The sequence below is a fragment of the Barbus barbus genome, assembly GCF_936440315.1.
Source record: "Barbus barbus genome assembly, chromosome: 22".
Lineage (NCBI taxonomy): Eukaryota > Metazoa > Chordata > Actinopteri > Cypriniformes > Cyprinidae > Barbus > Barbus barbus.
In genome coordinates, this window is record NC_136750.1 from 20,487,622 (window position 1) to 20,510,095 (window position 22,474).

Genomic DNA, 22,474 nt, shown 5'->3' on the forward strand with positions numbered 1-22,474 from the left:
CACATGACACTGAAAACCGCAGAGGAATAAATTACATTTTAAAAATTTACCAACCCCCAAATTTTTAAAAAGTAGTGTATATTTTAATTTTAATTTTTGGATTATTGATTATGAAATATATGTTATATATATTTTTTTCCTTTTGTAAACAAAAATCTAAATATCATAAAATAAGATGTTAGATTTTGCTTAAAATGGTAATGTATGTTTGAGAGAGATTCTCAGTTTGAAAGCCCTCAACAACCTTCTCACCATGTGGGAGGCTTTATTTTTCATTTTGGATCAGAAAACACGTTTTTTTTTCATTGCTCCTTTTTTGCTCTGTTGCCGCTTTGAAATATGATGCAATCTTTGGCCAGAGAGCTTTTCACGTTGCAAACAGTTGTGTTTTGAAATATGTTACTTGTTAGTTCTCCTGCTAACTCTCTTTCATACTGTTCTTCCGAGCAGATGCCAGTGATCTCGACAGTGTCAGCCATGGCAGTCTGGATAGCTCTAACGATTCGGCAGAGCGAGTTTCCATTGATACAGACTTCACTAAAATGGATTCCAGTGATGACAGATACAGCACAGGTACCCGGTCTGCTTTCAGTCTGTCTGTGTTCTCGTTCCATCATCAGTTCTCCACTGCGCTCTAGGCACAACAGGACGTGCTTCTCTCTCCTGCAAAGTCGTCAGAAGTCTCTAGGAGAGTCATTATTTTTCACTGTGGGAGTGAAAAGACATCTCTCCTGCTTTTTTTCTCGCTTTCAATCTTTTCTTTTTTTTTAAACAGACATTAGTATGACACATTTGGTGCAGTGGACAAAAGCATTACACCCATTCACATGCCCCCTCAGATGATCCAAATTAATTTTGAATGCAACTTCCAAAACAAAAAAATGTATCAAGTTTAATACGAAAAAACCCCCCAAAAAACAGGTTTAATACAATGAATGGTTCATTATGAAATACACTACTGTTACTGGGGTTTGTACTTTTTATTTTAAATATATATGACTCTCTTATGGTCAACAGGGCTGCATTTATTTGATCAAAAATACAGTTTAAAACAGTCATTTCTATTTCAGTGTATGTTAAAATGTATTTTTTCCTGTGATGACAGCTACATTTTTTAGCAGCTATTACTTTATGTATTCAATGTCACATGTTCTTTCAGAAATCCTTCTAATATGCTGATTTGATGCTCAAGGAACATTTCCTATTATTATCAATGCTTAAAACAGTTACGTTGTTTACATTTTTGTGGAAACCATGATACATTCTTCTCTGGACACTTTTCTGAATAGAAAGTTCAAAAGAACAGCATTTATTTTAATATAATCTTTTGTAACATTATAAATGTCTTTACTGTCATTTTTTATCAAATTAATGCAACCTTGCTGAATAAAAATATTAATTTATTTTTACAAATCTTACTGACCCCAAACATTTAAACAGTAGTGTGCAATTTTTTTGCAGGATCTTTAAATTGAGATGGGCCTAGTAATCATCTCTGTACCCTCTTGTTACTTATATCAAAGGATACATATTTTTTGTTGTTGTATTTGTCCGTAGAATGAAAGTCAATACGGTTCAAAACAGCATTAGGCCCCATTAATATTCATTACATGACAAAAAAAAAAAAAAATACTGTACACTTTTGTATTCCACAGAAAAAGGAAAGTAATGAAATGAAAACAAATGAGCAGGACTGCAGTAGGTGCCTGACACCCGTATCTGAGAATATGTTAAAAGACAGAGAAGAAAGCCCCTCTATATGTTCGAACAGCTTTTTGAAGTATTCTAATGCTATAGGCAGTGATGCCCATGGAGGAGATCTGAGAGATGTACGGTTTGACAGAAGAGGCAGCAGTGTAGCAGGAGTCTGACTGAGGAGGCGAGAAGGGAAAGAAGGAATGACTAATGGTTTTGTTTTAGTTCACCTCTGGAGGCAGTACTATGATGTGAGCCCCATCAGCTTTCTCAGTGTGGCTCAGAAGCAGCCACCCTGTGTGTCTTTCAATGTGTTCATCACAATTATGGTATATGAGAGAGTAAATCAGTGCTCCTTTTTGATGTTATGTTATCATGCGTTATGATGTGCTATGCTGATATAACTTTGTTTGAAGCCGTTCTCCTAAGAGTCTCTATCCAGCTGCATCAAATCACCCAAAATCCGTAAAGTAATACTGAAAGTATGCTATACAGTTTTGTGAGGCATGAAAAAGACCTTGCAAAACATCTCTCTAACATTTCTATTTTGTAAGGATATTTGTTTTTGTGCACACTGTTATGGTTTGCCAAGTTTTTAGGAGTGTTTCTATGTATTTTTGATTCCAGGTGGTCAGTCTGATCAGGGCTATGATTCTCTGTCTAAAGAGGAGGTGAGGTTAGGAGGAGGTGAGGAGCAGAACTCCTCTCCAGACATGAAGGAGAAGAAGGACAGAAACTCTTGCCCATGTGAGTAACACAGAATGCTATTGTCCCTAAACATAAACAGAGTATGTTCACTATGGTGTACTACTATATTACTCATTATACTGAATTTGAGTAAAATCCAAAATAAATGTTTTCCTTTAACAGTACTTATGTCACATGCAGAATAGTGACAGTAAAAACAATGTAAATAAATGCTGTTTATTAATCAGACAATCCTGAAAAAAGTATTATAATGGTTTCCACAAAACTATTAAAAAGCACAACTATTTTCAACAATGGTAATACTTAGAAATCATGGTCACAGTTTATTTTAAGGTCCAATTATCACTATTGACAAACAATTAACTACAACTTTTGCCTCAATAATCTACTAATTTGCTGCTTATTAGTAGTTAGAACCCAATATGTTAATAATAGGCATGCTAATAAGCAACTAGCAACTACGCAGTAAGCAACACGCTAGAATTTGACTACAAAAATGAGTTGCACTGAACACCTCTATGATTCCACCTAGTGGTAAAAAGTGGCATTGCACGTTATTAAACTGCTTTTTTATTTGCTTTATTTTAACAAGTGTCTCCCTGTTTTTCATCTCATTTCAATGTTCAGTGTCCCAGACTGTACTCACAAAGAAAGAGGATTCATCTCTTGTAGTTGGAGTCCATCCATCTGCAACCAATGGGGAAACCAGTGATGGCTTTTCTGAAGCCCTTCCAAAGACAAAAAGGCCAAACTCCCTGGATATTTTCGGAGGAAAGTCCGTAAGGCAAAGCACTCTGGATCTAACCCCAGATAAGACAGGAGAATTCAGCAATGAATCTGTTCCAACATTGATCGAAATGGAAGCAGTGGGGGGCGTCGTGAGCCCACCTAAAGTTGCTGTGGAGAGGTCTGATAGCTGCACAGTTGCCATGGAGAGGGAGCATATCGGCGTGGAGAGGAGCTTGAGCTGCAGCAGTGCTCTTGGACGAGTGGTTAAGAGGACAGGTATCGAAGCAGGGTTTGATCCTCTGTCCCTCATGGCAGCTGAGACTCAAGCCCACAGTGAGGGCGATAATGCAGACAACCCAACCACCCGCAGAGACCTGGCTGAAGAGATTCATCACTACATGAACAACCTGAGCAGCCCGTTAAGCCAGCGGTCTCTCAGTGTGGACCTGAAGGGCCGTCAGACCCCATCCCCTCACAGCTCTCCCAGCATGTCCACAGCGCTCAGCTCCCCCAGCACCTCCCAACTCCAACCTCAGCCACGAACACGACTCTTCTCCTCGCCCTCCCTCCCTCAGGGCCGCGTGCGCAGGGTCAGGGAGCAGCGGCCCACCTCCCTGGCCTCCCCTTCCTCACCTACTCCCTCCTCTTCCTCTTTCTCCATGGACTCTCTGCTCACCCCGACCCTGGACGTGTTCAAGAGCAGCTTCCTGTCTGCTGGAAAGGGTGTCGCTGAGAAAGCCAGCCGACTGTATTCGCGACTTTCCTCCCAGACATCCATTGCACAGGTATGTATGATGTTTTGGAACTTCTTACTGTCTGATAATGAAGGCCTTGCTGAATCTCTACACCTGTATTTCTGATCCTCATCAGGACTTGAACTCTGACCGGGTCAGTGTGTCCTCTCTGGGCTCAGGTGACCCTGATTGCTCCTCTCTGATTGAGAGCGATTCCTGTGTAGATCCCGATGGGCTCTCTTCCCCGCAGCGCGACACCACTCAGGCAGTCACACGTCCCAAAAGGAGTCCTTACAGGAGCAACCACTGCCTAGAAAGCCCATCTGCACCACCTCGACTCTACCGCCAGTCCTCGCTCACTGGTACGTCTGCTGGATCCACTGTTCACTAAACTTCTGAAGAAACACTGTTATCTAATTGCCAGGCACTCATGCTAATTTTTTATGCTTTGCTTCATCCTACATTCTAAAAGATATATCCAGACACCATCCTTTGTTTTAATTAATGAGTGTCTTGATACAAAGTGAAAATAAAATAAAATATAAACAATTTAGCACATATAAACCATTTTCATTTTTTTTAGATTGCAATAATAATTTTATTACATTATATTACTGTTTTATTTTGCTTTCTAAAGACTGGTTTGAAACTATGACATCATTTTGTTATATTGACAGTTCTAGTTTTTAATCATAATATATTGTTTTATGTTTATCTGTGTAAAGTTTTATGAAAAAATATGTTTTAATGTGTTTGTGTTGGAGTTTATCCGTTTTATTACAATAATTTCAATATAAAAATTCATTATTTAATTTTGTTATTTAATTTATTTAATTTAAACATGTTTTTACAATTTCATGCTTGATATTTATCTCACACACTTGTCTATGAGACACACCTGGGCTCAAAAGAGCGACCCACTTTTGTTAGTTCTGGGTCTTCTACAGTGAATTGAGGACATGAGGTTGAAGTGAGCAAGCGTGGCAAAATACCAATACCAGATACCACATCTTTAATAATAATAAATAATGTTGATTATAAGTGGCTCCCTCTGTTCGGGTAAAACTTTGAGGTTTCTCCTGAATAACAGAGGCTAAAAATAGACAGTGTGCTAGAAAATTACCCATCAGACTCTCCCGTGAGTAATGCTTGTCATTTTCCGGTCCTTTGTTAAGATTACAATGTTGTACAATTAGAGAACCAAAGAAAGAGAAGGATGTTTAAATGCATGTAACGGAGTTATAATTCTAATTGTGAAGAATTCTATTGTAAAAAATTAACTTATTTGCCGCTTTTCCAGGCCATTATGCGTGAGACTTTGGGTGGATGTTTTTGCATATGGAGTGCTGTGTGTCGTTCATGAGGCTGGTCATTGTTTCTGCTCCAGCTGCTGCAGAAGTAGGCCAGTAGACAGGGCTGTGAGTGTGTCTGGCTCTGCAGTAATGGGGTCTGAGAGGGGCTCTTTAATCAGGCTGACGGGGGTTGTGCTGGAGTGCTCCCCAATCACTCACATCCGCATACACGCTCTTATCCCAGACTTCTGTAGAGCCTCTCTCCTCATTCAGCGCCATCAGAATTAGAATTCATAATCCCTGCAGGCAATCACCTTGAAATGTGACTTGTTTTTGGAGAGATTGCTCTGATGAAAAACATCATCTCTTCAAAGCTCCTGTTGCCGCAGAGAGTGACTTTTGCTTTTGTCTTTTGTGCTTCAGGTCCACCGCTGACAGTAACGAAAGCTCAGCAGACCCCAGACGCGTGTTCTGATTCCAGCTTTTCTCAGTCCATGCAGAACTACGCTGTTGAAGTGAGTTTTTGAATGACGGTTATGTTGAAGTATTACTGTAGCAGGAAGTATTGTGGCTAATTTTGTTTGACTTTCTAGGTACGTATGTCCAGTTGTTCGCGCTGTAACACCTGTGAGAGTTTGGTGTATGATGAAGAGATCATGGCTGGTTGGACAGCTGACGATTCTAACCTCAATAGCACATGCCCCTTTTGCGGCTCTCCATTTCTGCCTCTGCTCAATGTGGACATCAGAAACCTGGGTGACCAGGAAAGGTAATTTGGTCTGCAACCACACACTAGACATTTCTATGGAGATATTCACCATTTCTAATTGTTTTCTTTTTTATCTTATCAGATCCCCCTCTCAAGATGCACGTACTTGCCAGACAGACACCGCAGATGAACTACCACAAGTTTATGATGCTGCTGGCAATCTATCCAGCAATGGCAAAAAAGACCCTGTAAGAATACATTTCTCAAACTTCAATTCATTACATTTCAGTGTTTTGGAATCATATTTTGAATGCATCCGATCTGTTAATTATGCTGGTAGTTATTTTAGTGTTTCTGTGCTGCAGGAGCCAGTTACCGTGCCCTATCTGAGTCCTCTGGTACTTTGGAAGGAACTGGAAAGCTTGCTGGAGAACGAGGGGGACCAGGCCATCTCGTCTGCAGCCATTGTGGATCACCACCCTATTGTGTTCTGGAATCTGGTGTGGTTTTTCCGTAGGCTGGACCTGGCCAGCAGCTTGCCGGGCCTCTATTTGAGCTCCAAACACTACTGCAGAGATTCTCAGGTGGGTCTCAAGAATTCTCATGTGATGTTCCTCTTCCCATTTGCGTTTGACTGAATAAATAATTGAAAATGCATAGAAGCTCATTACCTCTTAATAAGAGTTTGCATAAATATTATTTACTTTTTTTTCTGCAGCCTCTGCAAAGTTGTGCATCTGAAGACAGTAAGAATGTCTTGGTCCAGATCCTGTGGGACAATCCCAGACTGCATCAGGACCCCATCAAGCCTTGCTACTTGCTCTGGAAATCGTATTGTAAGTATATAATACAAATATATATATCTATACCAAGTCATTTACACAGAGCTTTATGGCTGTAAATGTGCATGAAAGTGGTTCTTGGACAAAAATTTGCAACATATTATCCTGTTTGTGCTATGGACATGAGTTATGCCTCAAACCATGAGGCTTAAGCTGAAGTGTGGCATTATTTTTGTAAAGAGATCAGACTTACAATTTTTGCCTGGTGGATGAGAAAATGTGGAAAAAATTTTAGTCATACATCGGAGAAGGAATCAGAGACATTTAGGTGCCAGAATATCAGAGTTGTAGTCATGTTTTTTTTTTTACAGTATTGATGTACTATAATAGCAGTTTTATATTTTATAAAAATATAATTATTTTTTTCATTATATGCATCTGTCATTTTTATGCATTTGTTTATGTTTGTCTTTATATTTCAGTTTTTATGTTGAGTAATTTTAGTACTTCAGCTTTATTTATTTCAATTAGTTGACAGGGAAACTAATAGTTTGTTTTTTAATTTATGCTTTCTATCTAATATTTATATTAGCTAGATATATTTATAATATTTATTTAAGCTTTATTTCAATTATTGAAAACAATTTTAATAGTTTTAGTTAACCACACAGAACACACTAACAACTGCATTGAAAGTTTAACAAAAACCACTAAATGTACTTAAACCCTCTGAGAACATTTTAGCAGATGCAGTAGTTTTGCTTTCATGTACCAGCCATCTACTTCATACTGGGTTCATGTTTTATAATAGATGCAAATCCTGCAGTATCTGAGGAGAAGGAGCAGGAGCAGGCTGTGAGCCTAGAGCTGCTGCAGAGTGTCGTGAAGAGCATCCAGAGGAACGATGTCTACCAGCCCATGAGTCAGATACTGCAGCTACTGGGCACCAGACTGGGCTTCGTCAGACAACGGTATGAGAAAAGTGTAAAGGGTTTTAATTAAACAGAAACGGTTTTAATAAACATTGACAAGCTAAACTTAATGAGTCATTTCTCTTTATTTTTTTCAAATGCAGGAGCTTATATAGAGATATCCTGTTCCTGTCTTTGATGGCTTTGGGCAAGAGTAGCATAAATATTGGTGAGCTGACTGCTTTTGTGTTATACTACTGTTTTGAAGTTTGGGTTCAGTAAGATTTTTTTATTTGCTTTTATTCAATAAGGACACACATAGATCTACAAAACATTTTTATTTCAAATAAATGCAGTTCTTTTGAACTTTCTATTCACCATAAAATCCTGAAAAAATTTACTGTATCACTGTTTACACAAAAATATTAAGCAGCATCAAGAAGTATTTTCAGCATTGATAATAATGAGAAATATTTCTCGCTCAGCATATTAGAATGATTTCTGAAGGATCGTGTGACACTGAAGACTGGAGTAATGACTGCTAAAAATTTAGAATGAACATCACAGGAATAAATTACATTTTAAAATATATTAAAATAGAAAACGGTTATTTTAAATTGTAAAAATATTTTATAATGTTACCGTTTTTTATTATGACTTTAAGAGACTTTACTTTAATTTACTGACCCAAACTTTTAAAATGTAATATATGTCTTATCAACTCACTGAACATGAGCACTAGTATCATTACTAACACCTTAATTTATTCTCACAGATGCATTTGATCGTGAATATAAAATGGCATATGACCGTTTGACGCCCAGCCAGGTCAAGTTGACCCACAATTGTGACCGTCCACCCAGCGCTGGAGTCATGGAGTGCAGGAGAACCTTTTGGCTGCCCAGTCTCTGATTCATTTCCTCTGATTTATCACTCTTTCCTTGCATCCATCACACAGGAAGGCATCCAAAAAAGGAACTCTTTCATTCATGTGATCCTGAACATCGTAACCAAAGCTACCTCTGGCTCCCATGAGGTCTCTTTCGACGCAAGTCCTGACTGCTCTTCTTCATACACTTCCTGTGAATGCGTCACTTTATATAGTCTGTGATCTTGTTCTTTTTTTGCATTTCCCCCTCACTTTTGCTCTTCCATCTGCCTAATGTCTTGACCCTCAACCCCTTTCGGAAACTTGGGGTCACATTTGAATCGTCTAGCACCGCTCAGGTAAACTTGAGTTTAGAGTTCATTGTAGATTAGGAGCAATATCATTGTTCTCAGGTCATTCCATCGCTCCATTCATTCACGCCCAGTGAATCGTGGAGTGGATTTGGGACCAGTAGCTATAGAACAATCAAATCGATCATGTTTAGGATGCATAGAAGCACAATGAGCAGCCCCAACAAACACAGTCCCCTTTAGGCCGTCTAGGGGCACTTGTATATTTCACATACAGAGAGACTTTGTGTACATAGTCTTATTATTTTGCATATTTGTATTATACAGTTATATTTTAAGACTGGAATTTGTTATAATTGACGTGTCTCCATTTGTAAAGACTATGCTGTTCTTAGTGTATACGTTTCTCTTTTGAGCGTGTGCTGTTTGTCGTCCTGGTCCTGGAGACCAGCCGTATGGTGACTGTCAGTGACACTGTCGTCTTGAGGTACAGAACTGGACCAAATATAAACTCTTGACTCACAGTTTACATGGTGAGAAAAATATTTGATGAGATTTTGAATTGAGAAATGCCTTACCTTGGGGGCAAGAACAGTACGGAGATCAATTTTCAACAAGGTATAAAGGGTAATATAACAAGTATAAAGTAAAATGGACTGTTATTGTGAATGTGAAGTCAACATTTTACGCTCACTTACATAATCCAGGGTGTTTTCCATGAAGGTATGTAATTATAATTTTTTTTAAACATTGCTTTAGATTGTGCAGTGTTGCATAAACACAAGTTTCCATTGTCAAGATACATAAAGTATCTGAAGCACTTATTTACTCAGTTCAAACTCTAAACATGCAGTAACTGGAACTGTTATGTTTTAATACTGTTCATTTTTTATCATTATGTTAATGAAGGTGCACTTTGAGTCTGTGTGGTTGGGAAGAGGATTGATGAAGTTTAAATGTTTAAAATGCAATGGATTATGGAGAAGATAATAATACATGTAACTATACACAATAACACATTGATGTTAACGCCCCAAGTGGAAAAAAAAACAGATAATACTGCCCTAAAAAAAACTTTGTTTATTGACCTGATGCTGTGTAAAACCACAAAAAAAAAAAAAAAAATAAATTTACACTGCTGTTAATGTTTAGCAAGTTTTCTATCACCTGCTTTTTACGTCGATATGGCATGGTAGTGAAACAAACTGACCTATTTCATGGAAGCTAGTTTAAAGCGGTTAATGTGTAAGATTATTCGTTTTGTCTGTTTGTGTTTTTTACAAATCATTTTATGGTAGGGCAATGTGCTTTACATATCACTCCTTTTGTTACTTCTATTTATATTTGTATATATCATTTTTTCAGATCTGAGCCAGGTCTATAAAATTGTTTAGAACTGTAAATAAACACGACTCCAGTGTGTTTGTGTTGGTGTCTCTGGTTTGTTCGATGAAATAGAGGGAGAAAAAAGTCGCATTTGAAACCCCATTTAATTTTGCACTGAACCAACAAATGAATATTTACAATGAGCAACTTTCAAGAGAGAAATCAACACAATGTGTGACATTCGAAAAAGAACAATCCTTGCCTCTATTCAGTAGTGAATTCAAACAGCAGTGTGACATTTGTATGGAAATTCACAACTGTTTTTATCAGAATCATACTGATTACATTAGACTTTGTAAAGAAGTCTTGTTATATGCTTGAGATTCTACTTTTATGATGGAAAAAAGTCATATCTTACATACAGCACAGGATCTGCACTGAATTAGAACGCTTGCTAATGACATTTTCCCATGTTACAAAAATAATTCCATTGCGGAATGATTAAATTACATCATTTACAATAAGCTCACAATTTCTCCCAATGTAGTCCCATAGCTATCTGGAGACCCACAACCTCAAATAATACAATCACAATATAAAATTCATCAAAAACAATTTGGAAACATTTTCTTTGTTATGAAATGCAATTTTCATCATTGGAAAAAATTAAAGCAACACTTTGACTTCTCATAAGGTTAGTCTTTGCGATTTTATATGTCGTAGACAAATATGTTTTGCATGTGTGTCTTTCTTGGTTTCATCCCAATAAACCTAAATGGTTAAATTGCATCACAAATCACTAAGTGAGAGTTTGAGGGAAAAAAAAAAAGATTTTTCATATTTAGTACTCAGTGGTCCTGTCCCAAATGGCACACTGGATGTGACCTTTGATTATGCAATCATAACCATATTGTGTTTGCCAAGTCCACAGGGCAGTAGGGTGTCTTGTTTGTCATTTTATGGTTCAAAAGGGTGCTCAAGAGTGCCTCCGTATGTGGTCTCAATGTGCCATTTTGCAAAGCCTACACTGGTGGGCCAACACAGCAGTCTACACTCAACAATCCATATGGCATTACAGCACCAAAGTGTGTATAACACAAATGGTGACCATTTGGGACAGGGCCCGTTCCTCTTCTCTGTCAATCCTGCAGTCATTTTAATGCAACACTGTTGACCAAAAAAACTCAAGTGTCTGTAAAAGTTAACATAGTTTGGAAATTATGGCCAGTTATTGCATCCCTTCACAAAAGATCTTGAAAAATACAGAACAAGTCAACGGCGAGTCCAGAGATGCTTTAAATATGTGTGAAGTTACAGTTCAAATGACAGGATTGTATCCACAGGTTTTCTCAGATGGACACGGGACATGTAATGATTCGATCCTCTAGCATGACACTGAGCACCAGGAACACAAAGTAGAGGATGAACATGGTGAATCCCAACACTTTATTCATCCTCCACTTACAGGCAGCGATGGAGATAGTGACGAAGAGGAGCATGAGGAAGAGCAGCACAATGGCACAGAACAGCCCATTACTGCTCACGGGCACCGGTGCCATTGAATGGCCGAATGAGTACATCAGCCAGGGCACCGGCAGGCTGTAACAGTGAGAGGGGAAATAATTAAGATATAGAAAATGACAATAAGTGATTTGGCATTTATTCACACCAATGGGATGATTGTGAGTGTGATATTTCTAAACAAACAACAGCTTAAAAAGTTATTATTCAGTAACTTATATTTTAGACACAATATTACCAGACACTTTGTCTATTTTGCCTTTTCAGTTCAGAAATCACATACTCTCTGCATAGGTGTTTGTTCTGAATAAGTAATTACTTGGCGACTGCTAAAAACTATGTTCTATATTAAATGAATGTATGTGTAGTATGAATATAATACATTCAGACATACTATATTCACCATGTTGTGATTGTCATTGTCTACCAGTGTCAGCTGCCATTCATAAAACCTCTGGATGCACACTTTCTAATTTCACTATAAGTAGTAAATCATTCAGGTACTTTTCACCTACTATTTTGTTATTACAGTGAATTCGGACACACTACTCTTTTAACTCTCAGTTTTTCACTTACTATATAGTAGAGAGATGTATACAATTTTGGATATAGCCAGTCGCTTCATCAGAATCAGAGTTGCTGAACAAATCGGTTGAGCGAAAGATCTAATGACTCACTCAAAAACATTTCACTTATTTTGTGAATAAATTAGTGATGGTCGGACTTGTAACCCAAAGGTGATGGGTTTGAGTCTCAGTGCCGGTTGTACAGTAGGTCTTCCACCTCCAATACCCACGACTGAGGTGCTCTTGCGTAAAGCAAGAAACCCCCAATTGTTCCCTGGGCGCCACAGCAAAAATTGCCTCCGACTGCTCCGGGTGTGTGTTCATGGTGTGTGTTCACTACTCACTGCTGTGTGTGTGTGTGTGCGTGCGAGCGTGCGTGTGTTTGTGTGTGCACTTGGATGAGCACTTTCTCTTTGACTTTTTCAGCTAAAAAAAATTGGTTCAGTAATTGAGTCACTCATTAAAGCAGGGATCTCCAACCCTGCTCCTGGAGAGCTACCGTCCTGTAGACTTTAGTTCCAAACCTGTTGCAACACACCTGTTTGTAATTATCAAGTAGCCCTGAACACCTTGATTAGCTGGTTCAGGTGTGTTTGATTGGGGTTGGAGCTGAAATCTTCAGGATGGTAGCTCTCCAGGAGCAGGGTTGGAGACCTCTGCATTAGAGACTCTTGTCGCCACCTACTGGTGAAACTATATAATCTATAAAAATTCACTGAACGATCCATCTGAAATGCAAACCTGTGGTGTGAACACAAACCAGTGAACACAAAGAGCCAGTTTTCAGCCAATCGCATTTGACAAAAACTGTGCCTATCACTTCCAGCTATCAAAAACCTGATTCACTGAATATTTAAAGTTTCCATTGTCTTACCCCATGGTAATGTCAAATATGTTGCTGCCTACAGAGCTCGAGACAGCCATGTCTCCCAAGCCTTTTCGAGCCACAATCACACTGGTGATGAGATCAGGAATGGATGTTCCTGCAGCCAGAATGGTAAGACCCATGATTTCCTCAGAGATGCCAATGGTCTCACCCACCTAGGAGAGAAAATCTTGATGAATGATTATTTGTTTTGATATTTTATTTTCTAATTCAATGACATTTAAGTGTGGCTTAAGTGCCACAAATATTGGTTCCTACACTGACCTGATGTGCCCACCACACCATAAGATAGGAAAATATAGCAATCCATACTATTGAGCCAAGGAACGTGATGACAAAGAACTTCTTGGATGCCTGTAAGCACAATATACAGTATGTATATAAATTTTGTAGAAGTGGAATACATATATAAAAAAATAATACTAATGAGATGTTTTGTTTCTCACAGGGTTTCTGACGTCTGGAACTGTCAGCCAAAGTGGAAAGACAATGGGTAACAGAAACAAATATGTGGCCTGTTTACGTCTGGTGTCTGGCCACTCTAAGGACAGAGGTTCGTCATTTTCTCCTTCCTCCCCAGCCTCATCCTCATTTTCATCATCATCATCATCTTCATCATCACTGTCTTCATCGCTGTCTTCATCACTGTCATCTTCATCATCCCCTGAATCATCTGAACCTCCTGGATTCTCTGAACCTCCTCCTGCTGCAGTGTCTCCTTCCTTAAGACAAAGTAAGAAAGAGACAGATGAAACCGTAATACCCACACAGAAAAAAAGAATTAGGGAAACTAACTTAAAGCAACAGTTCACCCAAAAGTGAAAGTTTTAGCATCATTTACTCACATTCAGTTTGTCCCAAACCAATATGAATTTCTTTATTCTTTGGAACACAGAAGGTTTGCGCTTTTCCATGCAGTTATAATAATAAACAGAGATAGGGGCTTTCAAGCTTCAAAAAGTATGCAAAAGCACAGTAAAAATATAATATGAAGCTATAGCTTCACTGAATTAATTCACAGATAATCTTTGTCTCCACTGAGACGTTAACCTGAAAACTGCTATGACTGAGTCAGTGATCTGAATTTAAGAAGCTGATCAGTCCGAACTGTGAACGAATCATTCAGACCAGTTTTGTAACCTGAATGAACTGGTTGATTTGAAAGATTTGACTTAAAGAATGATTAGGTCATGAAACAGACATAGTTAATGCATCATGAAAAATATCACCTTAAATTTATGGTGCGTTTTTTGCCTTTTTTTAGGCTTGAAACCTCCAGTTTTCCTTACATTCTTCAAACATTTCCTATTGAGTTCCACAGAAGAAAGGATGTCATGACGTGAGGGTGATTAAAATAAATTTCTGGGAGAATTATTTCTTAAATATGAATCACATACTATGTTTGACAGATCATGTCTTTCAGCTTTACAACAAGGTAAAGAATTGATGAGCTCATTAAAAGCACACAAGTGTCTCAGTTCTCCTCCTTTTTCTTCAACATTTCTCCAACATTTTTCGAGAAGCAATAGGCCCACCTTTTCTACCTCAGGATTTTGACTAGCGTCTTCTTCCTTGGCTCCTGGAGTCGCGTCTTTGGAGTCCTTGGACTGTTCCGTCTGATTGTCACCTTATTTAAACCACAATAATAAAATATCAGTCAAGCTTGCAATTATTTCCTAAATGTTGCAATACTACAAGCTCCTCTCAGATGTGGAGTGAAGATTTCTTCAATAAGAGTGAATAATGTTGCTATATCGCTTGGCGGCAATTTCAAACACAGCAGTTGTGTCACAAGATAATCCGCACTGATTCCAAGCCACTCATGCTTAATTCATGAGATGGAGCTTGGTCATTATGTCAGGTAATGTGTAAAGCAGCTCTCAAGTAGAAACAAAAGGTGGAAATATGGAATGCGGGATGCTGTGTAGAGGGCAAAACGGGCCAAACTCCTGGCAGCTTGCCCTCTCTTTGTACCTTTCATCCAGCAAACAGCTGGTGCGTTGCTGCTTGTGGAAATGCAACATTAATAACCATTTTGAATATGCAACAGAGCTCATCTGTGAGGTAGGACAATGTACCGACCTGTCTACAAAGCTCTGTGCAATCATAATTGAACAGACTAAGATTATAAAATCTCACCTTCACCAGATTTTTCCTTCTTTTTGTTCTCTACCTTCCCCCGGGCCATGTCGTTCAAAATCTGAGCCTTGTCTTTAAATTTCACTGCAAACCAGGAAAGGAAGAATATAGCTTGAATGTTGACTTTGACTGACACTGTCAGGGTCAACAATGGCAGTATCACAAATGACAGAAGCCCTCATTTCACAGACGTAAAACAAAATGTAATTTCCTCACATCTCACAGGCTACTACAAGACGGCATCACATCACAAGAATAACATCACAAACACTAAGCCCCTTACCTTTACATTCCAAAGAGCTTCTAGCCTTTACATCTCCAGTAAACACTGACTCTAATAAGTAAAAGTAGATTTATATACAACAAATAATACCATGGTGAGTGTCACAAATGCATCTCTTATTGGCCTTCAATACTCATGTCTGCTCTGACAAAAACATTTTCTATCAAAAACCTACAAAAAAAAAAATCTTTATTGTTCCAAACTTTAGACTTTTGACTCAAACTTGAACTTTTTATTATATTATATTTTGCATAATGTCATTTCTTTAAAAAATATTTTCTATTATTTTTGGGGTGAAGTACGACCAAGACATTTCTTTGTGAGATTCAAAAGACTGATGAGTGGCATCAGTGATGATCAGCAGAGTATGCAGAGCATTTAAAGGCAATAGAATTGAGGTCCTAAAGTTGGTAAGTGCTTGTCAACCCAAATGTAGATATGTTCAACTGAATCTTTAAATTTATCTCATTGACTAAGGCTTGTAAATGAGCAGGGACCCCATCACCATAACAGGATTGAGCTGCTGGAGCCTGGCTCTCATCCAGCCTTTATGAGCTCAATCAAAAGCAGCTTAATGATGGAGCAGCACAGTGCTGGGAGGTTTTTGTGAGGACCCTGAGAGCACAGGTGCTGCACAGCCTCCTGAGGACAGGCTGAAGGTCAAGGGGACCAACCCAAACCACTGACCGGCAGAGACCTCAGCACCAGGGCTTCTGCTTTACACGTATGCATGCCAGCCATCATGGAGCCATGCAAGGTAATTATATGATATCACATCTTCAGCCCACATAATATTTATGTAATTAGATTCAAATTTATGATGATGTTTCTGTAGCTTATAATAGGAAACAACATTTCTGATGACATTTTTGTGATGCTAAAATAACAGTGTTTCTGCAGATAATACCATCTTGTTTGAGAGCCCATGTGCACTGAGGAAATAATATAGTGTATGTTTAAATGTTGACATCACCCTGATGTGACTTGACATAATGTCATAGAGCCACTGCGGTGGGCCTTCTCTCACTGCTATGAATCACTCTCCACTCCATAGACTGAGAAAGAGCTATTTATCTTCTTAGTATCAATCTGGACTTAGTGCTGTCATCATGTGGGACACGCTTTGCTAATCTATTTGTACTGGGAGAAGGACAAAGGGACTCTCCTGCTCTCCACTTCTGAATGTCTTACAGCGCTTGCCCGAGGGAATATAGGCCTATTATATGATTGGTATTTTTATCTTTATACAATATCGATAAACAAAACAGTTCAGAAGGTGTACCCATAAAACATCTAAAGCAAAAATTGCATCTACCCTATACCTCTAGTAAACCAGTAGTGTTTAAATCAACCACTTTGTATAAACAACAGTCAGTAAACATCATAAAATGGCAATATTTGAGTCTTCAAATAATATAAAAAGCACTAAATGCTTCGCATATACCTTTCCTGCTTATTTAATATTAGCATTTACTCAAAAACTAATTTATAAACCTTGTGATACAGCTTTCACAAAAATATCTGAAAAGTGATTGTTCACCCAAAAATTTTTATTCTGTCATCATCTCGCCATCTTTTCATTCCAAAAAATGACTTTCTTTCTTCTGTGGAACATAGGAGATAAAATATTTTTTTATGTCCATACAATGCATGCATGTTGTTTGGTTCCCAACGTTCTTCAGAATATCTTCTTTTGTGTTCCACAGAAGAAAGAATGTCATACAGGTTTGGAAAGACATGAGGGTGAGTAAATGATGACAGAATTGTAATTTCTTGGTGGACTCTCCCTTTAAACCACCAGAATTTAAATTTGTCACAGCTTCGTGCAATGTTTGCTTATAATGAGTTATCATTATGAGGGTTCAGGCACTGAAGGGCTCTTACCCTCTCCAAGAGGATCCAGTGTGTGAATCATCAGCTGAAAGATGGTGTTCCTCATAGTGCTGTTGTGCAGAGAGGCAGAACTGCCCCCGCGCTGCAGTGTGGGCTTCAGCTACACAAGAGAGGAGAAATATTCAGACAAATGCTCACAATAAATGATCATGTCGAAAGAATTTATATCTGAACCTGCAAATTATGTGGACTTTATGGAGAATAAATGTCATGTATATGTTGTTTATTTCATATAATGTTAATTAAATGTCAGGACATGTGAAATTTATCAAATCATATCAAGACTGTTGTGTGTCTCTGTTGTGTTTTCATGACTTTTTAAAGTTAAGGTCTGTCATTTTTGGATGTTAAAATGCTTCCTCATATCTTAGTTTGTAATTCAAAGACAACTATAAAAAGCCATTTGTAGGCTGACTTCTCAGAAGATGGAGTTGAAATAAGTCAATTAAACATAAACTTAATTAAACTAATAATTAATAAGCTTAATTAAACATTGCTCTGTCTAGGTCGACACATCAACATTGGCTAAACCAGTTGTGTGATCTCTTTGGAAACTGTTGTTGTGTGACTATATTAATGCATAGATTACACCCTTTTGCTTTAAGAGTTATCAGAGATCACATATTTTGAATTATTATTATTTGTTCATATATTTCCATATTTTTGATTACCTTTAATCTATTCTTGTCTTCTGGTTCAGGTGGCCTGTTCTCTTCACTTGAGGTCCCATTGTCCTGTGTGCAACAACAGTTTGAAACATTACAGAGGATGCAAGGCACTGATTTGACCTTTGACCTTCACCTCTCATTCTACTGTTTGGAGAATAGCGGTGACAACTGTCACACACTTGACAAAGGATTCATTCACGTACCCTCATAGACTGGAAGGAGTGTTTTTGAAATGTATGTATTTACTTAAAATTGCAATATAATTTATTTATTCTAAATGGAAGAAAACCTGTAACATAAGAGGATGTAACATAACACACCAGTATTATTTTAGTGTTATTTATATACTATTATAGTGTTTATTAATATTTAGAATTAACTTTTAATATTTTCAGTTCTCACTTAAATTTTACTTCAGGTTTTAGTGATTTTGTCTCTTTTCTCAATATTTATAATTAGCTTTAATTTATTATTCTTTCAATTTAAGTTTTAGTTTTTTTAGTACTTCAACATTAACTTATCTTATTTCAATTACTTGCCAAGGCAACATTTCTAATTTGACTTTCTGTTTTTGAAGTTGAAGTTTTCCATCTAATATTAAAATATTATTTTGTTTCAGCTTTATTAGTTTTAATAAAATTGTAATGCTACTGTGGTATTTGTTATCTGTGATAAATTCAATCCAGTGGGTTTAGTTTGACAGAGATCTCGGTCCTCTGGGTTTAGTAAGCTGCCTTACACTATATAAGCTTCAATCACACTTAGCAGATTTAAACACTCTATATGTTACACAGTTTGTAAATCACAGCAGACACTCAAAGGATTAAGTGAGCGTCTTTAGATCAGAGTGTCATTGTTTTACCAGTCCAGAGGGTCTCTGCCAGATATTAGATTAAATTATTATTATTTTTATCATATAGATGATTATTGATATTCTGTCCATATATTAATAGACATATCTTTTCCAGTATGAGACATATTTACTATAATCAATAGACTGTTTGTCTCAGGTAGAGTGTGAACACAGAGATGTTATGACAGATTATCAAGTGTTGATCTCTCTAAGCCTCTCTCTCACCACAGCATCTAAGCTGAGGGACGTTCAGGATGAAGAAAGGAACTTGTGAAAATGACCACACAATTATATTATGTGACGGGATAGTGTCACTAATAGAGATGGGGCTGTCACAGTGAGCCAAATGCACCTGCTCCAAATACCTCGCCTGCTACTCATTAACAATGTCTGGCCCCAGCAGACACAAGAGATCCTTTTCATTTCTGTTTATCAAAGGAAAACGCAACCCATGCGTATCTGCTCAATGAATAAACATAAGTGACTCACATTCACATTCACCTGAGTGGGATGCTATTATAGTTCTGTTATCACAGATATGAGCAGATATTATAGCAGAATAAATGTTCCTCATCACTAGAAGGCTTACCACTGCAGAAACCATCAACACTCACAAAAACCAAACAAATTTCTAATTGCTAATTACAAATTGCTAATTGCTATCATGCAATTCATGTTCTTGAAATCGTGCATCATAGCACTTAATAATGCACAAGGTTGTGGGTTCGAATCCCAGTACTGATAAAATGTGTTTATTGAATACACAATTAGTCACTTTGAATAAAGGTATATGTTTAGTGAATAAATGTTATTAAGATAATGCTATTTTTGTACAATTTATAAATACATTTGAATACACCTCTTCTATAATGAATATTTTTTCATTTCTGTATTAAGATTAATTTTGAGTCAATTTCAGTCTTATACAACTGTATATGTAAAATAAAGTCTTATTAAGTAGTCTGGCATAAACTTTTATTATTTATTAATTTCAAAAAATCTGATAATTTGGCCCTTTTATAACAAGGCAAGTTTAGTTTAGGTTGTGAAATATGATGTGATTCACCAAAAAACTCCTATGTGAATATTAAAGGAAAAATAATGAGGCGTACCTTCTCAGGTTCTTCGATCGCGATAACTTTGACAATGTTCTTGTGTTTCCTGAGTTGAGACTTAAAGGCATGCTCTATCTGAACATTGTATTTCATGAAGAAAACATAGCTAACATAACCGCACACCAGCATCATACTCTCCCACCACATAATGGTATTGTCCAAGAAGAAGATGATGAGCATGATGAGATCGAGGATGTAGAACGACACATCCCGAAAAAGAGGCCACCAGGTGAGGTGAAGCATCTCCCGGGAAAACAGCGCACACATTCCGATCACAAATAGGATGTTGAAGACAGCCGAGCCAACGATGGTTCCAATGCCCACATTGCTATGAGAAATGAAGACCCCAATCAAGGAAGTGAAGAGTTCAGGAGCAGAGCCTCCAGCGGCCATGAACGTCGCCCCGGCCACATCATCTGAGATCGCCAGTTTGTCTGTTATAACCCCCAATGTAGGAACGAAAAACTCATCGCAAACGATGGCCAAAGAAACAAACATGTATACCATTCCAAAGATGTGAAGACTGACCCAGCCTTTGCGTCGATCCTCAACGGAGAAGATGTCTTCTGGGTACTCGCCCTTCATGTGTGGTGCCTCTCCTGGTCTGGACGCTGTAGTGTTGGGCACTTCAGTGGTCGTATCGGTTACTGGTGTAGGAACTGGGGTGGGTTTTAGAAGGTCTGGATCCACATAGATGCAATGGATGGTTGTCCTGTTTGTGGTTGTTGTAGGTGCCTCTGTTCTAGATATTGTTGGGATGGGTACATTTGTCGCTGGTTCTGACGACTGGACACTATCTGTGTGGTAGGAGCTCTTTGGCTCAGCAGTGGTCAAATTAGTCAAAAGCACTGTTATCTCTGACCCTCCAGAGCCAAGTTCAGAGCCATCCTCAGGTTCTCCTGCTGTCTGGGGCTCAGACCAGGGTTCTGGTAGTCTGGCTCTGATAGTGAGTTGATATAAAGAACAAAGGAAAACCCCAGACAGAAGAAATATTATCCGGCTAAGGTGAAGTCTCTTTCTTCGAGTCAGGAACATTTTCTAGTATGCTTCCTAAATGGCACCAAGTTGTTTTTTTAGGGCAATGACACCTAGAACATCCAGAATTTTCCCCCAAAAGATGCAGGGGTATGCAGCACTCACTCTCAGACTGTTTCATCTCATTTTCTCTGTGGTGCGGGTTTCCTCTCACAGACCTTACAGTGGATAAAAGGAGGCATACTGAGTGCAACAGTTGTATAGGAAACACTGAATGCAGGATCAGCAGATTGCAGTGGCCATTACATTCCTAAAATTGTTCATCTAACCAACACATTGCATTGGATTAAATTAAAACAAAAATGAAATAATTTTTTAACAACTCTAGCATCTTATTAATTACATTGTTAGAAGCATATGAATTGTTTCAAATGTGGATCCAACCTATTACGATGGATGGTCAGAAATAAAGAAAAACCTGAGCTTGGGGCAAAATGCACTTAAAGTAATAAAATGCCCCTTTTCATCAGTTATTCAACCTTTTATACATTTCACTCACATCTATCTATCTATCTATCTATCTATCTATCTATCTATCTATCTATCTATCTATCTATCTATCTATCTATCTATCTATCTATCTATCTATTTCACATAAATTAAAAGCACGCTATGTGTTATATAGACTATGGTTAGGAAAAACGCCATAATAAAAAATAAAAGTGCCCCTGTTTCAGGAGATGATATTATCCCTTAATAAAAATAAAAACTTTTGATACTGCTTCTGAATGAATAAATGATTAAGAAAAGCATTTCTTTAAGCATTGTTCGAGTCTAAACGAACATAGCATGGAAAATATCCGTCTCATTTCTATTCAAGTTTTTTGTCAAGCCTATACATATATTACTAATAACATTGCGCCATTATAAGAAGCTCCATAAAACAATGAAATTACGTATTTTGTAAACACAGTAGCATAAACACTAAAATGTAAAGTGTGACCAACTCTTTGGAGGCGGCAGGTATTTTTATATAAGCCATAAATGAACCACATTAACAAAGAAATGCATATTAAAACTTGCTTTGCTCTCATGCAAGAAATAATTCAGAACACGCCAAATAAAACCTACCGGCTGAAGGACGCCGCTCGCGCTGATGTCTCACAGCTGGGCTGCAGGGAAAGGCACGGATGCTGGGAGCGCTGCTTAGGTCAAGCAGGACAGCTCTTCAGCGTGGATCAGCACAATACCTAATACCTGAAGTCTTTTAAGAGGATTAGATGTACTCTCATTACGTCTTGAACCATTTATCCCAATTATTTTGCTCTTATTCTTTTCATTCAGAATTGTAGAAAGTGAAAACACGCGTAAACCTGCTAATTAAAAATATAATATCAAAATATAATAAAAGTCTTAAACCTTTGGAGAATAGTTTATTATTATTATTATGATTACATAATTATGGATTATGGATTACAGATTAATATTAAATTGGCCCACAATTAGATTT

General features: G+C 37.8%; 2 protein-coding genes across 4 annotated transcripts in view; one reads left to right on the top strand and one right to left on the bottom strand.

Moving 5' to 3' along the window:
- Positions 1-10,161, top strand: part of LOC306888545 (C-myc promoter-binding protein-like) — a 32,412-nt gene extending 22,251 nt beyond the window's left edge. For both annotated transcript variants that reach the window (XM_079446908.1, XM_079446909.1), the window contains 12 exons: positions 451-573; positions 2,323-2,442; positions 3,031-3,917; positions 4,003-4,228; positions 5,582-5,673; positions 5,752-5,927; positions 6,010-6,115; positions 6,233-6,451; positions 6,586-6,703; positions 7,461-7,620; positions 7,725-7,789; positions 8,336-10,161. In XM_079446908.1, coding sequence (XP_079303034.1) covers positions 451-573; positions 2,323-2,442; positions 3,031-3,917; positions 4,003-4,228; positions 5,582-5,673; positions 5,752-5,927; positions 6,010-6,115; positions 6,233-6,451; positions 6,586-6,703; positions 7,461-7,620; positions 7,725-7,789; positions 8,336-8,472 — 2,429 coding nt within the window. In that variant the 3' untranslated portion in view covers positions 8,473-10,161. The remainder of the gene's footprint in view (positions 1-450; positions 574-2,322; positions 2,443-3,030; positions 3,918-4,002; positions 4,229-5,581; positions 5,674-5,751; positions 5,928-6,009; positions 6,116-6,232; positions 6,452-6,585; positions 6,704-7,460; positions 7,621-7,724; positions 7,790-8,335) is intronic.
- A 49-nt stretch (positions 10,162-10,210) lies between these two features.
- Positions 10,211-22,165, bottom strand: LOC306888546 (sodium/potassium/calcium exchanger 1-like). 2 transcript variants are annotated; one of them, XM_079446910.1, is made up of 10 exons: positions 22,096-22,165; positions 19,987-21,182; positions 18,025-18,087; positions 17,345-17,453; positions 15,178-15,261; positions 14,574-14,665; positions 13,485-13,760; positions 13,303-13,392; positions 13,027-13,193; positions 10,212-11,664 (listed from the first exon to the last, which is right to left on the bottom strand). In XM_079446910.1, exons 2-10 carry the CDS (start codon positions 21,022-21,024, stop codon positions 11,415-11,417), a joined length of 2,169 nt encoding a protein of 722 aa, XP_079303036.1. In that variant the 5' UTR covers positions 21,025-21,182; positions 22,096-22,165; the 3' UTR covers positions 10,212-11,414. The 2 variants fall into 2 exon arrangements, with proteins under 2 accessions (XP_079303037.1, XP_079303036.1); XM_079446911.1 differs by lacking the exon at positions 15,178-15,261 and having other exon boundaries at positions 10,211-11,664.
- Between the last annotated feature and the right edge of the window lie 309 nt (positions 22,166-22,474).

Excerpts from the sequence above, each read along its gene's own strand:
- LOC306888546 (XM_079446910.1), bottom strand. The coding sequence starts at position 21,024 with ATGTTCCTGACTCGAAGAAAGAGACTTCACCTTAGCCGGATAATATTT. Across the intron at positions 18,088-19,986 it reads CGATCGAAGAACCTGAGAAG|GACAATGGGACCTCAAGTGA; the intron begins GTACGCCTCATT and ends TGTTGCACACAG. Across the intron at positions 13,761-14,573 it reads AAAATCCTGAGGTAGAAAAG|GAAGGAGACACTGCAGCAGG; the intron begins GTGGGCCTATTG and ends CTTTGTCTTAAG.